Genomic DNA, 12443 nt, shown 5'->3' with positions numbered 1-12443 from the left:
AAAACAGAGAAAAAAAACTGTTCAAATTCTGCTGAACAAACATCAGGTAGAAAAGGCATGGCAGAAAGAATGTCACATGTGTGCAAGATGAGGTCACAAGACCAACCGTGGTTTTTCTTTTTGTATCCTTTAGGGGTGAACCAGCTCTAAAATTAAAATGTCTTTGCACAATTAATGATGATTTTATTTTTTAACATGACTCACTCTCAAAGAGTTTCCTCCGCTTCCTCAGCTGGTGTGGAACACTTTCACCATCCCTGTCCTCTCTCTGATTGGCAGAGTTCTGACCCTGACATGCCTCCACCCTGGCTGCTTTCTCCACCGCTTCTACGTCACCGATCGCCTTCAGTTAAAAAAAAAAAGTCAGAGAGAGTCAGAGAGTAAGACTTAAAAATAAATACAGTACAAAAATGTTATACCCAACTGTTTCTGGAGGCCCAGGGCCATGTGTATCAAGCATCTCAAAGTACAGGTTGAACCTGGATGACAGTGACTGAGATTGGCAGGAGAAATGCTATTTTCCTGGAGGCCTGTGAGTAGTGTTGTCATGCGTAGTTCCTCACTCTTTCCTGGTACTTATTGTGAACTTACAGCAGAAGCAAAAGTGGAGACTTTAAATGACACAGTGCATCTGGTCCCAGAGGGAAAACAGCTCTCAAAACTCTGTCTTGGCCTACTTACTGTATGTACACTGATATGGAGCACAACTTAAATCTGCCGGAGCCATTATGACATGATTGATTGTCAATTTCTCTAAAATTAGTTTTGTTGAAATTGTTTATTTATTTTCAGTTGAAGAGTAAAATATTTTTCGAAATGTCAAAATGAATACTGCGTTCTTTCCATATATCTATTTCACGACAACAACATTAAGTGGTCGTGTCAAAAGGTAAGCTGATGCTTTTTCTAATGATGCGCATTACACAGATACAGCAGCGTTTGTGCCAACTCCAAAAAATGTACCAAAGAGAATTTCTTTATCTAAAACTAGTGCAAACTTGCCAGATAATTACATGCGCTGTACTTTGGAGAAGTCTTCCTGCTAAGCAGATATGGCTGCCAGGGGGGCATTAATCTCTTCATGGAACATACAGTATGCATCCAAGGACATTCCCTCCCTTCTCTCTCCTTGTCTGTGTCTCTCATAGCCAGACAAACCAGACACGCAAAAAATACAACACACACAGACAGAACACACAGCTCACACTCACTTCCTTTATAAATCATATTCATATTTCTGAGGGCTGCCGATGACCTCACGGCAAATGAAGCGTGGGTCCTAAGCTCCACGGCAGCAATCAAACGTGCAGCAGAGTAATTACAAAAGAGAGGAAGGAGGGAGAATTGATGTGGTTTGTCAATTAATGTTGCTGCAAGGTGTTTTTGAAAGGTTAACTTCTTCATATTCTCTGCATGTTAAATTAGGTCAATATTGGTCCAGGAAAGAGTTGTCGTTGCTCGCAGATGGACAGTGGGCTGAGTCACATACACGACTAAAGTATCTGGATAATGAGAGATTTGATGGCGTTGACATTTGATGAGGTATGCCTTATCATCATTACAACTTTCAATTGTTCATACTCTCAATTCATCATCAGTGCATGTATTTCCACTCATCATCATATTTGTTAACCTTGTGACTGTTATAAAAATCCACAAACTATAAGAGGATATCCTCTAATTTAACAGACCATGCATAATCTAACACATCTATATGATAATCAAATGCAATGCAGTCGCCTTACCATGTGAATAATCTGCATACCTTTTGTTTCTCCAAATGGTTTAGCACATCCCTCCAAAAAAAAAAAAGGGAGAAAAAAGGCACAGCGAAATTGCAGAGAAAAGTGTTTTTATTTATACAAGTCGCTGGAGATGCTCATCATCAGCGTTTTTTCCGAGCCATAAATAATTTGCGCAGAGAGGTAATATTCAAGCTGGCAGAGCCTTAGTTGTGCATCTTTAATGGAAGTTTTACAGAAGCTGAGCCAGTTCTTGCATATGCTGCTGTCTCCCATATGGAGGAAAGGAGACAAAAGGAGCACAGTTGGCTTGTCCTATCTTTTTATAAGTCCATCGGCACTTAAATGCTAGCCCCAGAGAAAAAAACGACACAGGGGGACATAAACCCACTGTGGTTTTAAGAGGGAAGATAATGACTTTGCCTGCATTAATTTCTTCATCAGCCATCTTGTTTCTTCAGACAGAGTGGTTATGAGGCCTTCTCTGAAGGTCCTAGGTTATATAGAAGCATTTCCCTGCATAATTTCAGGCCTAACAGTTGTTGTCAGCAGTGCATTTTGTGGCTTGGCAGCTGGGGAACATCTGTTTATAGGTAATGAGTGTTTGAAAAGCAACACCTCACTTTACCTTTAATGTCTTTTATTGGAGCACACTGATGGGAACGTAGCTTTAACTTTTTGTATTGTTGTGATTCAGCTGGAAGATTCCCTCACCATGGTCAATATTGCAGATACTTGCCTCGGGCAGCAACATGGTGAAAGAGAGCATACGATGGATCATTAATATTAACTTTCTTTAAACAGAATTCAATATGCGAGTCAATAAAGACTTCATTATCGTTATATTTTTTATTACACACCCGCAACTCAGAAGTACTCTTTTCCCTTGGTTCCTACTTCTTTCCAACGATGCGACACAGAAAGAAAAAACTTTCAGTCAACGTAGCTGTTTAATAATGGTTGAATAAACAACAGAAATATTTAGTTTCTCATGACTGTAACTATCCTACAGATCAAACACGACACACCTCACTGTTCAGTTTCTTTCAAACAGTGTCTAACAGTGTCTATAGCTTCAGGCAGTTCTTCCACGACTTGCTTTTTAAGGTGTTCGTTTATACTAATTTTGGGTGTAAATTTAAGGCTATTATGCAAAGTTGCTGGCGCCTTGAGCTGTGGTCATGTTAGTCTAAGGGAGGAGCAAGTCCTCCGGGGCATGGGTGTCCAGAACACTGCCTGCAAAAACAGAGCTCTTTAAAGGAAATGAACCATCCGTCAATATTTCCTCAGTAAATGGAAACAGACTTCTTAAGAAGTGAGATTAGTCTTTTGTGGGACAGAAGATGCAGCCATGTTATGACACAGTCGTATCAGTCATTCTCGTATTATGAGTTCCCTCTTCACTCGTGATCAAGATTTCAGAAGAGATTAAAAAATTGAAAATATATATAAATATATTACTCGTACTTCCATAGTAACATGCAAATAAAATAATAAACTAGACAACAGCACCACCTCCATCAATAATAATAATAATAGTAATAATAGTAATAACAATAAAAATAATTATAATAAAAAATAATAATATGTATGACATTCAATCAAACTTTTGTAAGAAAATAGAAAATACACATAATATCTATAAATACTAGAAACACTTTTGACTTAAAGTAAAATAAAAATTGCATCACTTTCTATCACTGTAACATACAATAATGGCTCCTCCAGTAACACAGCAGTCACCCCCTCATCATCATAAAGCATGGTATTATTCGGATAAGTGAATAAAGTAATAAGCCCATACCAGAAAACTCATAAAATACCTTTAAAAAGTCATAAATCTACGAGCAGAGCGGGACTCCTCTGCATTATTGCGGTCACTGCATCTTATAGCAGAGCCTTCTTACTATTTCATTCCATTTATTTTATCTATTTAATTTTTGTAGGAGTGCCTGCATGACTGCTACTTCTCTCTGAGGAGCTGTCACCTTACATCTAAAGGCCGGTTTGTGCACAGCACCCTGTCGCATGTGTGTATATCGCTGCCAGAATTATATAAAGCACTAATAAAATCAACTCAAGTGTTCTTCTGAGTGCCGGGGACGCCCTTTGGTGATTTCTGGATCTCACCCTATACATTAAACCAGTCTATATATTCAGGGGAGGATTAGTTTTGAATATGTAAAGTGGGGTTCCTTGCTACGAGGCCAAGGGGAATGGCATAATGCTGAGCATTGGTGTTATCGCTTCCCACTACCAGCGGGTGAAAGATGATGCCACCGGCATTTCTTTCTACTGGAGGTCTCTGCCTGTTAAGTTGCGAGGAACAGACAGCAACACCCAAGGGACACAGTGTGTGTGAGAAAAGAGAGCGACAGGAAGATAATGTCTATGAATGCGTTTCTCAAGGACAGTAACACCTGCCTCTCACTCAGGGTGGCCTCTATGATCCTCACATCACAGGTGGAAGAATGGAGAGTCACAAAAAGGATTTCACACAAATATGTAAGTATTCATACCCTCACTAAGGTTTTGGGGTGTGTTGGGGTTAGGAATGTTCTGAATTTGTGTTGTGTTATGCAAAGGTTGAATATTATTGGTCTTTGTGTTTTTCTTTTACATACTAAGTGAAGATTCGTGCATGTTTGTCTTAGTCAATGAGATTCTGCAGTTTGGCTATAAACAATGCCCCCCAGATGTCTCATCTTCTATGCACACACACACACACACACACACACACACACACACACACACACACACACACACACACACACACACACACACACACACACACACACACACACACACACACACACACACACACACACACAGGGCGACACCAGTTATAAATACGCCACGCTGTGTGTTTACTCACATACGTACACCATCACTCAAATCGTGACGGAGAACCATAAGAACCTGAAGAGCCTCAAAGCTAATCGCTGATGCGTCCAAACCCCCTCTTCCCTCATTCCTCCGACATTCAAACTTCAAAATATTAATTTTGTTGAGATGATCCTAGTTTCTCTTGGGCTTATGACAGAATGATTGAGAAACAGAAAAGAAAGGAGCAGTTGTCACAAAGCACTTCTATTAATTAAGCAACTATTTGTGAACTGGCCTGTTTTTGACTTGTCTGTCTTACAGAAGCTCAAAGAATGTAAATGTAAGTTGCAATAATTACACCATGAAGATAGGCAGCATTGTATGTTTTTTAAAAAAAATTACTCTCCATCATAACTCATTTTTAAAAGGATGAGGTGCTGGAATTTCAAGTTGTAAATGACTGTTACAAGCAGATGAGGTGAAGAAAAAGATGAGTTTCAATGTGTAGTAGCTTCACTAGCATGACAAACTAAGTCCTGATTTGGTTCTAAGGGCAAATCTTTTCATTTCTGTTTGAGAAAAAGAAAAATTGTAATTTTTTTTTACCTGAGGGAAAAAAAAAAACCTTTCACTGTTATCTACTATTTCAGACCAATGAGCTGTACTGTTGTTTTTTCATTAGTCTGAAAACAGAATAATGAACTACTTTCTGTCTACTTCTATCCTCTTTTCCTCTCATTCATTTTAGAGAAGCAAGAAAGAGAGGGAGTGTTCGGTTAACTTTTAATCCATCTCTTCCCTTTTTCTCTTCATCCATTTGTCCTCTTCCCTGCATGTCTGTACCTTCGTACAGGTGTGTGCAAGGACTTTTTTTTATGTGGTTAAATGTAATTATATTCAGACAAATAATTGTATTTAACCACTGTCAGTATCATTAAGTAGAATTGTCCCTGAATAGCATGAAGCACACACATTAACCAGTCAAACAGGAAAAACCAACTTAAATTTATTGCAATAATGAAAACATTTCTGCAAATGTTTTCACGCGATATGCTGAACTCTTACCTCCATGATAGCCCCATCTGGTTGCCTGAGGAAGTATCTGTATCTTAATTTCAGCCCACTCAGGTAAAGGGTGTAGATTGACACGTGGGTGCTGATCTCCCCATCTGGTGGAGGTGCATCCTGTCCTGGACAGTCACTGGGGGCTGCAGAGCCCACTGCTGGGTCTTCCGCTGTCCAGATATAGTCAGAGACTGCAACCTTGTCAAATACAAAATGAATGGAAATTACTTTAAACATTGCTGATGTATTCAAAGTTCTGTGAAACACTCTGATAACCAGGATTTGAGAGTGGTAAAGCAAAAATGAAACCAAGAGGATGTAACATGTATTAAGGTCATAATACACAAGTAAGACAAAAGAACTGATTAGTACTTTCGAAACATGGGAGATATTAGGTGTGCAAATACATAGTCTATTTACTTTTGTTTTGAAAATATACTTTCAGAAAACAAGTGACATTACCTTTAAAGTCTGGTGTATTTATCTCAAACTTTGCATTGTGCTGAGAAGTTTTGCAGCTCCAGATAAGTCTCACTGTTGTACAGCACATCAACACACTAATTCCTAAGAGTGCATGAGTCCCATGGGACTTGATATGTGGCAGGTAAAGAGACAGGATATGTTTGTGGTCATGCATACATGATCATATATGATATGTGTTATCCTGGTGGCATGCTTTTTTGTGACACTGTGTGTGTGTGTGTTTTCATCGAAGGCTTCTGCACCTGCAATCCGCTGCTCCTCTGTACTAGGATGAAACATTTGGACCAAGCAGAGCGGCTAACATGTGATATAGGTCATGTAACTTGAAGGCATCCATGTGTGAAGCTCACGGAAGCTCGCTGCCTTTCTAATAACGTCTGCTGGTGAAGGCCTCAACATCTAATAAGATGTTTTAACTACAGCAGATTGTATAAATTCTAAAAAAAATACACATTAATAATACATATTAAATGAAAATCTGAATTTTATTCATCCACATAAACACTAAATATATGATTTGTGATGTAGTAAATTACTGACTACGAACTATAATTTCTGCAATTAGCTGGCGTCTTATCTGGTGTTTACCCTGCCTTTCACCCGTAGCCAGATGGGATAAGCTTCAGCAGACCTGTGACCTGGGAGGCAGATAAGAAATGGATGGATGGATGGATGGATGGAAGGATGGATAGATGGATGGATGGATTGATGGATGGACGAATGTATAGATGTATGGATGGATGGAGATTAGAATTTTATATTTTTGTGTGGTTCTGTACTTAGTCATTGGATTACAAAAATATTCTATCCTGGATAAATATGAATTAATACAAAATGTATTATTAATAAGTGTTATATTATATTAATATATTATTATATTAATATTTTCAATAGAAGGACCATATATGTTAAATGTTTACATTTGGGTAAAATCTAATAACCCATTAAAAAATCCTGGTAAGTATTGGCACAGGTGCACTGAACATGTTCTGCTACTTGGAGGATGCTGGGGTTAAAAGTTGTTGCACACTTTTAATTCAATCTTTGTGAAGGAGAGGCACTGACTCATCATGTTTATCATGTTCAGTGGAAATAAACACATATGAATAAATGTGAATTTACAATAAAAACAAAAGCAAATACATTAGTTAAAAAAACATAAAGACAACTGGCAAACTGAATTGAGATTTTGCAAAAACAAATACAGCAAAAATAAAACAAGATTGCCATGGTTTAATACACACACACACACACACACACACACACACACACACACACACACACACACACACACACACACACACACACACACACACACACACACACACACACGCATACAAGTCACCAAAAAGAGAAAGTTTTTCACATAGTTTGTAAAACTCAAGGTGACTCCTTAATTGGCTCTATAATTATGATTTGCCTAAAAATACAGAAAAAGAAAAAAAGCCAAGTCATTCAGCGGGCCAGGAGATGCAGGGTCAAGCTGAAGGAGAGCTTTAATTTGGCAGTGTATCGATGTCACCCCACACTTAAAAATGGTTATTCAAACACAACTCGAGGCACTTCAGTATGAAAACATTTGGAGCCATTACTGCTATTTTAATGAGAGACATTGCATAAACGGCAAATCAGACAACCCCACGAATAGAAGGACCTCATTGTCAAAATGTAGGAGTCACATGTGCAAAAAAAAAAAGACTAGCTTCGAACATTTAAAGAAAGTGTGTTTGCCTATGTGTGTGTGTGTATGTGTATAAGCGGGTGGTGGGGACGTGGGGATGAATCTCTTCAACGCTAATTAAGACACTCATTAGTGAAATCGCCTCAACTGTGCCTTGCCTCTAGCCTGGCCTCAGCCTACACTGGGGGAAACTGATTACCTGAATTCCTTAAGTAATCAGCACCACTGCTAGGCAGTAATCAGTCTGTTTGGATAGTGTGTGTATGCTGATTTGCTGCTTTTTAGAGGAAACACAAGTGTGAGAGTGAGGAAAATCTATTTCTGTGTAGTTCTGAGTTTATCCATTTGGTAACAAATGTCATTTAATGCCGTGACAGTGGGAACAACCAAACATCGTCTGCTGGGTACAACCTCTGAACTAGTTAAAGACCCATCTAGGACTCTATAAATCCAGCAGTGCACCATGGATTCAGCTTCTGTACTCTAAGTCACTTTCCTTAAACACACCTTCCTAAATTCCCCCTTGTAGTGTGCATGTGTTTAGGTTTCAGCTTGCGTGAAAATAGATTTTTCTAATGCTAGCCATGACACCATCCTGTGGTAATCAGCATGTGAAATCCAGTTGACAAGACTAGACAAAAGCTTGAAAAGGTGTTTGTGTGTTCGGTTTGGGTGATGCCATTTCATGCAGCGCAGGATGGTTCTCAGGAGGTATCAATGCAGCGACACGAAAAGAAAAGAGCATTAGAAGACCTGTCTACTCGACGCTACTCTGTTCTGGTCTGTTGTGTTGTGTTATGGTGCTAGCCTGGCTCATAGCCCTAGCTTGAGTGCTCTCTCCACTCCACCATTGTTCCATTTGATAGCCCTAAATGACTGATTTAGGTTCAATGCCTGCATGGAGCAGACAGGCCAGCTGTGGGTTAAGCAGATAGCATTCAAGTGAGTTAACCCAATTCAAACCCAATCAAGCCAGGATTTATTGCTGGGGTCTGTATTTAGAAATCTGATAGAGTCTACATCAGTCCCTTGACTTGCATCAGGAGAGACGGGCCTTATTTCTCTAGCGGAGGACTATAAACAGCAAACCATGTTTTCCAGCAGGGACATAAATTTCACGATTTGTAGACATTACCACAAATGCATACAGGGAATGGAGGGAAGGACAGGGGCACAGGAAGTGTGGATGGCTCAGTTGCAGACTTGGCGCCATGTTTCACAAATATAGTCTGTCTTTGTGGGAGAAGGTACAATTTCACACTTACGAAGTCACAACATACCACATACGAATATAGAATAATAACTTAAATGCATGCACCTTTTCTTTTGAAACATTTACTGTGATTTGTAATAACATTTGACAGATCTGTCAATCAATTTTATTCAAGCGTTTGAAATAGAAGGATTTAGAATTTACTTGCTGTTTTGTCACTTCAAGGCCAAACAGCAATATCACTGCCTCGGAGATTCAAGAATATATGTATTACATTCAAAGAAATATTTTCTTTTGAGTTATATTTAAGAAGTGGTCCACATTTACCATAAAACTGGTATTTGATCTTGTGACTATCAGAAAAAATTCTGGGAATTAAATAGTAGCGCACCACAGAATGAGACTGGTCTAGTGATAACTATATTCTCGAACAAATAAAATAGTTTTTAATCTCACACGTCCCTTACTGTTACATAAAACAATGCCTGACATTTCCATCAAGTTTTTGATATAAACACTTAAAAGCGTCAACTAACATTAAAAAAAATGCCCCTGTTGATAGCCAAAACACCTCCCAAACATGACCCATGACCCCTCAGAGGACTTTTCAAATGATAATCAAAACACAATGTCACCTGGAACCCAAGGACAGGCCTAGAAAGAACCCATAGTCAAATAATGCAGACTTCAGTGCATCATTTTTAAAATGCTGCCAGGAAAGGGGGATGCGCAGGCTAACACCAGTAAATTTTCTCTGCTGATAAATGTATTTTGAGTATGACCACGTAAGTTGTTTGCATTCTCGTGTCATAAATGATTTGATATGTGTGCATCTGTGTGTGACAGAAGAGAACAGAGCAAGAAGGAAGCATCTCAGTGGGCAGGCAGGCTGAGCCGAGCTGGCCATTGTCCAGGGCAGGAGCCTCAGGCTGGGGCACGAATGAGTCTGTCAGTCCCTGCGATCCCTTAATGATTGATCCAAACAAGATAGCCGTTGTTACCATTTGTATGCTCTCTCTTCCCCAGGTCTCCCTCTGCCTATTTAATTTTACCCTCTATTTGCATGTTCTCCTTAAATAATTAAAATTTTCCCTTCCTGTCCATCTCACTCTATGTCATTTGGTGTCCTTCGGTATGAAAAATGATGCAGTACATTCAGCACATTATTTTGTTTGTATTGGGAGAGTATAATGCAGTCCCACTGGTTGAACATCTCTTGAATGAATGCAACTGACCTTACAATGTTATACCTTTTATTTTCTCCTTTCTTCTCATCTGTCACTTTCTCCCCTCTTCAAGACGAGAGCTGGTGACCTTTGTCTGTCAACTCCCTCACTTTCTCTACCTTAGTTCCACATCATCATGCTCTTCATGCATAGAAGGGCCGCCATCGCTATGATCATTTTGGTTTGTAGTTCTGTCCCACTTGGCTTTAATTTACAGTGCGAAAATAATTAGAATCTCACTTTTGTGAAGACTGGAGTGAAAATGTAAACAATGCTTCCCTGCGGGCGGGTGCTTCATCACTTTGACAGGTGTATTTGAATTTGCCTGGGTGGCGGACAGGCTTGGTTATTTATGTGTCAGTCGCACATGGAAGCCCCGGCTGTGTCTGGGACTATGGTTGGGACTAAAACTTGGAAAGAGGTTGGAGCTCTGTGGGGTGAGTGTAGGGGTGCAGGGTATGTTGAGGATATTTGTTTTGGGAAGAACCTGTGCATGGTTCTGGTTCTGGCTCATGGAATCAGCCTCAGAGATGTAAACCTGCTGCTGTGGCTTTGACTGGATATTTACAGTAGCTGTACAAAGACAAAGAATGTGAAAAAAGTGCACCAAATCTGAGTCCGTCTTTAAATAAATGAGGTGTTTCAATTGTATTTAAACAGAATACAGACATTAGTCATTATAATATCTACAATTTCCTGTTCTAAATTATCATTCAAAGATGTCTACAACCAGATCCATCACACAACCCTAAACCCAAACCCTGTACAAAACTGTTAAGATGTTTAACTACACAGAATATAAAAGATATTTCATCTGCTGTATGTTTTCTTGCCAGAAATCACATAGTTGTTTAAATGACGTCATCAGCCACTGCAGGAAAGCCCCTGTGTCTAATATCAGATGCATAAACATTAACTTTGGTATTAGCTTTGTTACTGTGATGCTATTGAGTGTCACCTTTTGAGATTAAAAACATTTAAATGTTAAACCAAGACAAAATGGTAACATGACGATGGTGTAGACACAACAGTTCAGATAGAGTAGAGTAGAGCATCAGTGATGACTGCCAAGAGAAGAGATGGGTGCATGTGCTTTTTTTGTCTTTTGTCCAAAAATCCTCAGTCACACACACTTTGCTCCATGCAAACATACAAACTTACAAGCATGCTCACAAACACACAAAGCTTCACACATTCAGGGAAGGCATGTGTGCATCTCCAGAGCCTGCGGGCACTTGGGGCTAGGCAGCCGGGAGTTGGGGGAGGGTGGAGGGGGAGGATTGAGGGTAGGAGGAGGAAGAGGAGAAACGCGTACTGTGTGCTAACTCCCGAGCTATAGAGGGTCAATCCGTCCACTCGACCACCATCAACACCCTGTCTGTTGCTACTGTGCTACTGTGCGTAGCAACACAAACACGTGCTAACAGGAGCACATGAATCACATGCACTGGATTCTCACACTTGCACACCAATTTGAAATAATAAGCGCAAATGCAACTGCAGTACAGATGCACAAGACTCAGTGTCAGGGGCTGCACTAGCCAAGTTCACATGCTCCTTCAGAGATATTAATGCATACACATCAGCACATTCTGGCTTCACGAAACGCATGCAAGGCCAAGACTGGATACACCACATTGCACATGGCTGGAAACAGACCAAACCATGAAGCATAAAAGACCACTGACATACATGCATGGATAAGCCAAGCAATGTCAGCCATTAGAATGGACATAGATATGCTATTATTGTAAATTTGGCCAATATGTGAACAGTCGGCTGATATAATTGGAGGAGCTTGAAAATGGCATGGATGCACACCGTCTGCATTGGGCCTGATTTGGCTGAAGCAAAGTCTGTGTCTAGTTAAACGCACCACTGGTTAAGACAGGCTACCCATTCATATTTGCATGTAGGGACTCACACATACATTTACATGCACACAAAGAGTGACAAAATACTTGGTGCACTACGGTACCTTAAAACGGTACGGTATCTCATTACTATGCGTATGAAGCAGAGATAATTTCTCTAAATATTTCAACCTCAGTCATCATAGTTAAAGTGCAATAACACACCCCCACCAAAAGTAGCACAAAACAAATTGGACTTCGAGTAAAGATAAACAAGCAACAATAACTATATTTTCAGTCAGAATAAACACTTTAAAAGAGATTATCCGGTGAGATGGTATCTCTGAGTGCCTG

The 12443-nt window shown here is 39.7% G+C and overlaps 1 protein-coding gene across 1 annotated transcript in view; it reads right to left on the bottom strand.

The window, feature by feature from the left end:
- The window catches only part of ofcc1 (orofacial cleft 1 candidate 1), a 73725-nt gene that overhangs the window by 1817 nt on the left and 59465 nt on the right, over positions 1 to 12443 (bottom strand). The window contains 2 exon segments of the mRNA XM_068304590.1: positions 205 to 343; positions 5634 to 5831. Of these exon segments, the coding sequence (XP_068160691.1) occupies positions 205 to 343; positions 5634 to 5831 (337 nt within the window).

The sequence above is a fragment of the Antennarius striatus genome, chromosome 20, assembly GCF_040054535.1.
Source record: "Antennarius striatus isolate MH-2024 chromosome 20, ASM4005453v1, whole genome shotgun sequence".
In the NCBI taxonomy this organism is placed as follows: Eukaryota; Metazoa; Chordata; class Actinopteri; order Lophiiformes; family Antennariidae; genus Antennarius; species Antennarius striatus.
This window is presented reverse-complemented; position numbering and strand designations above follow the sequence as displayed.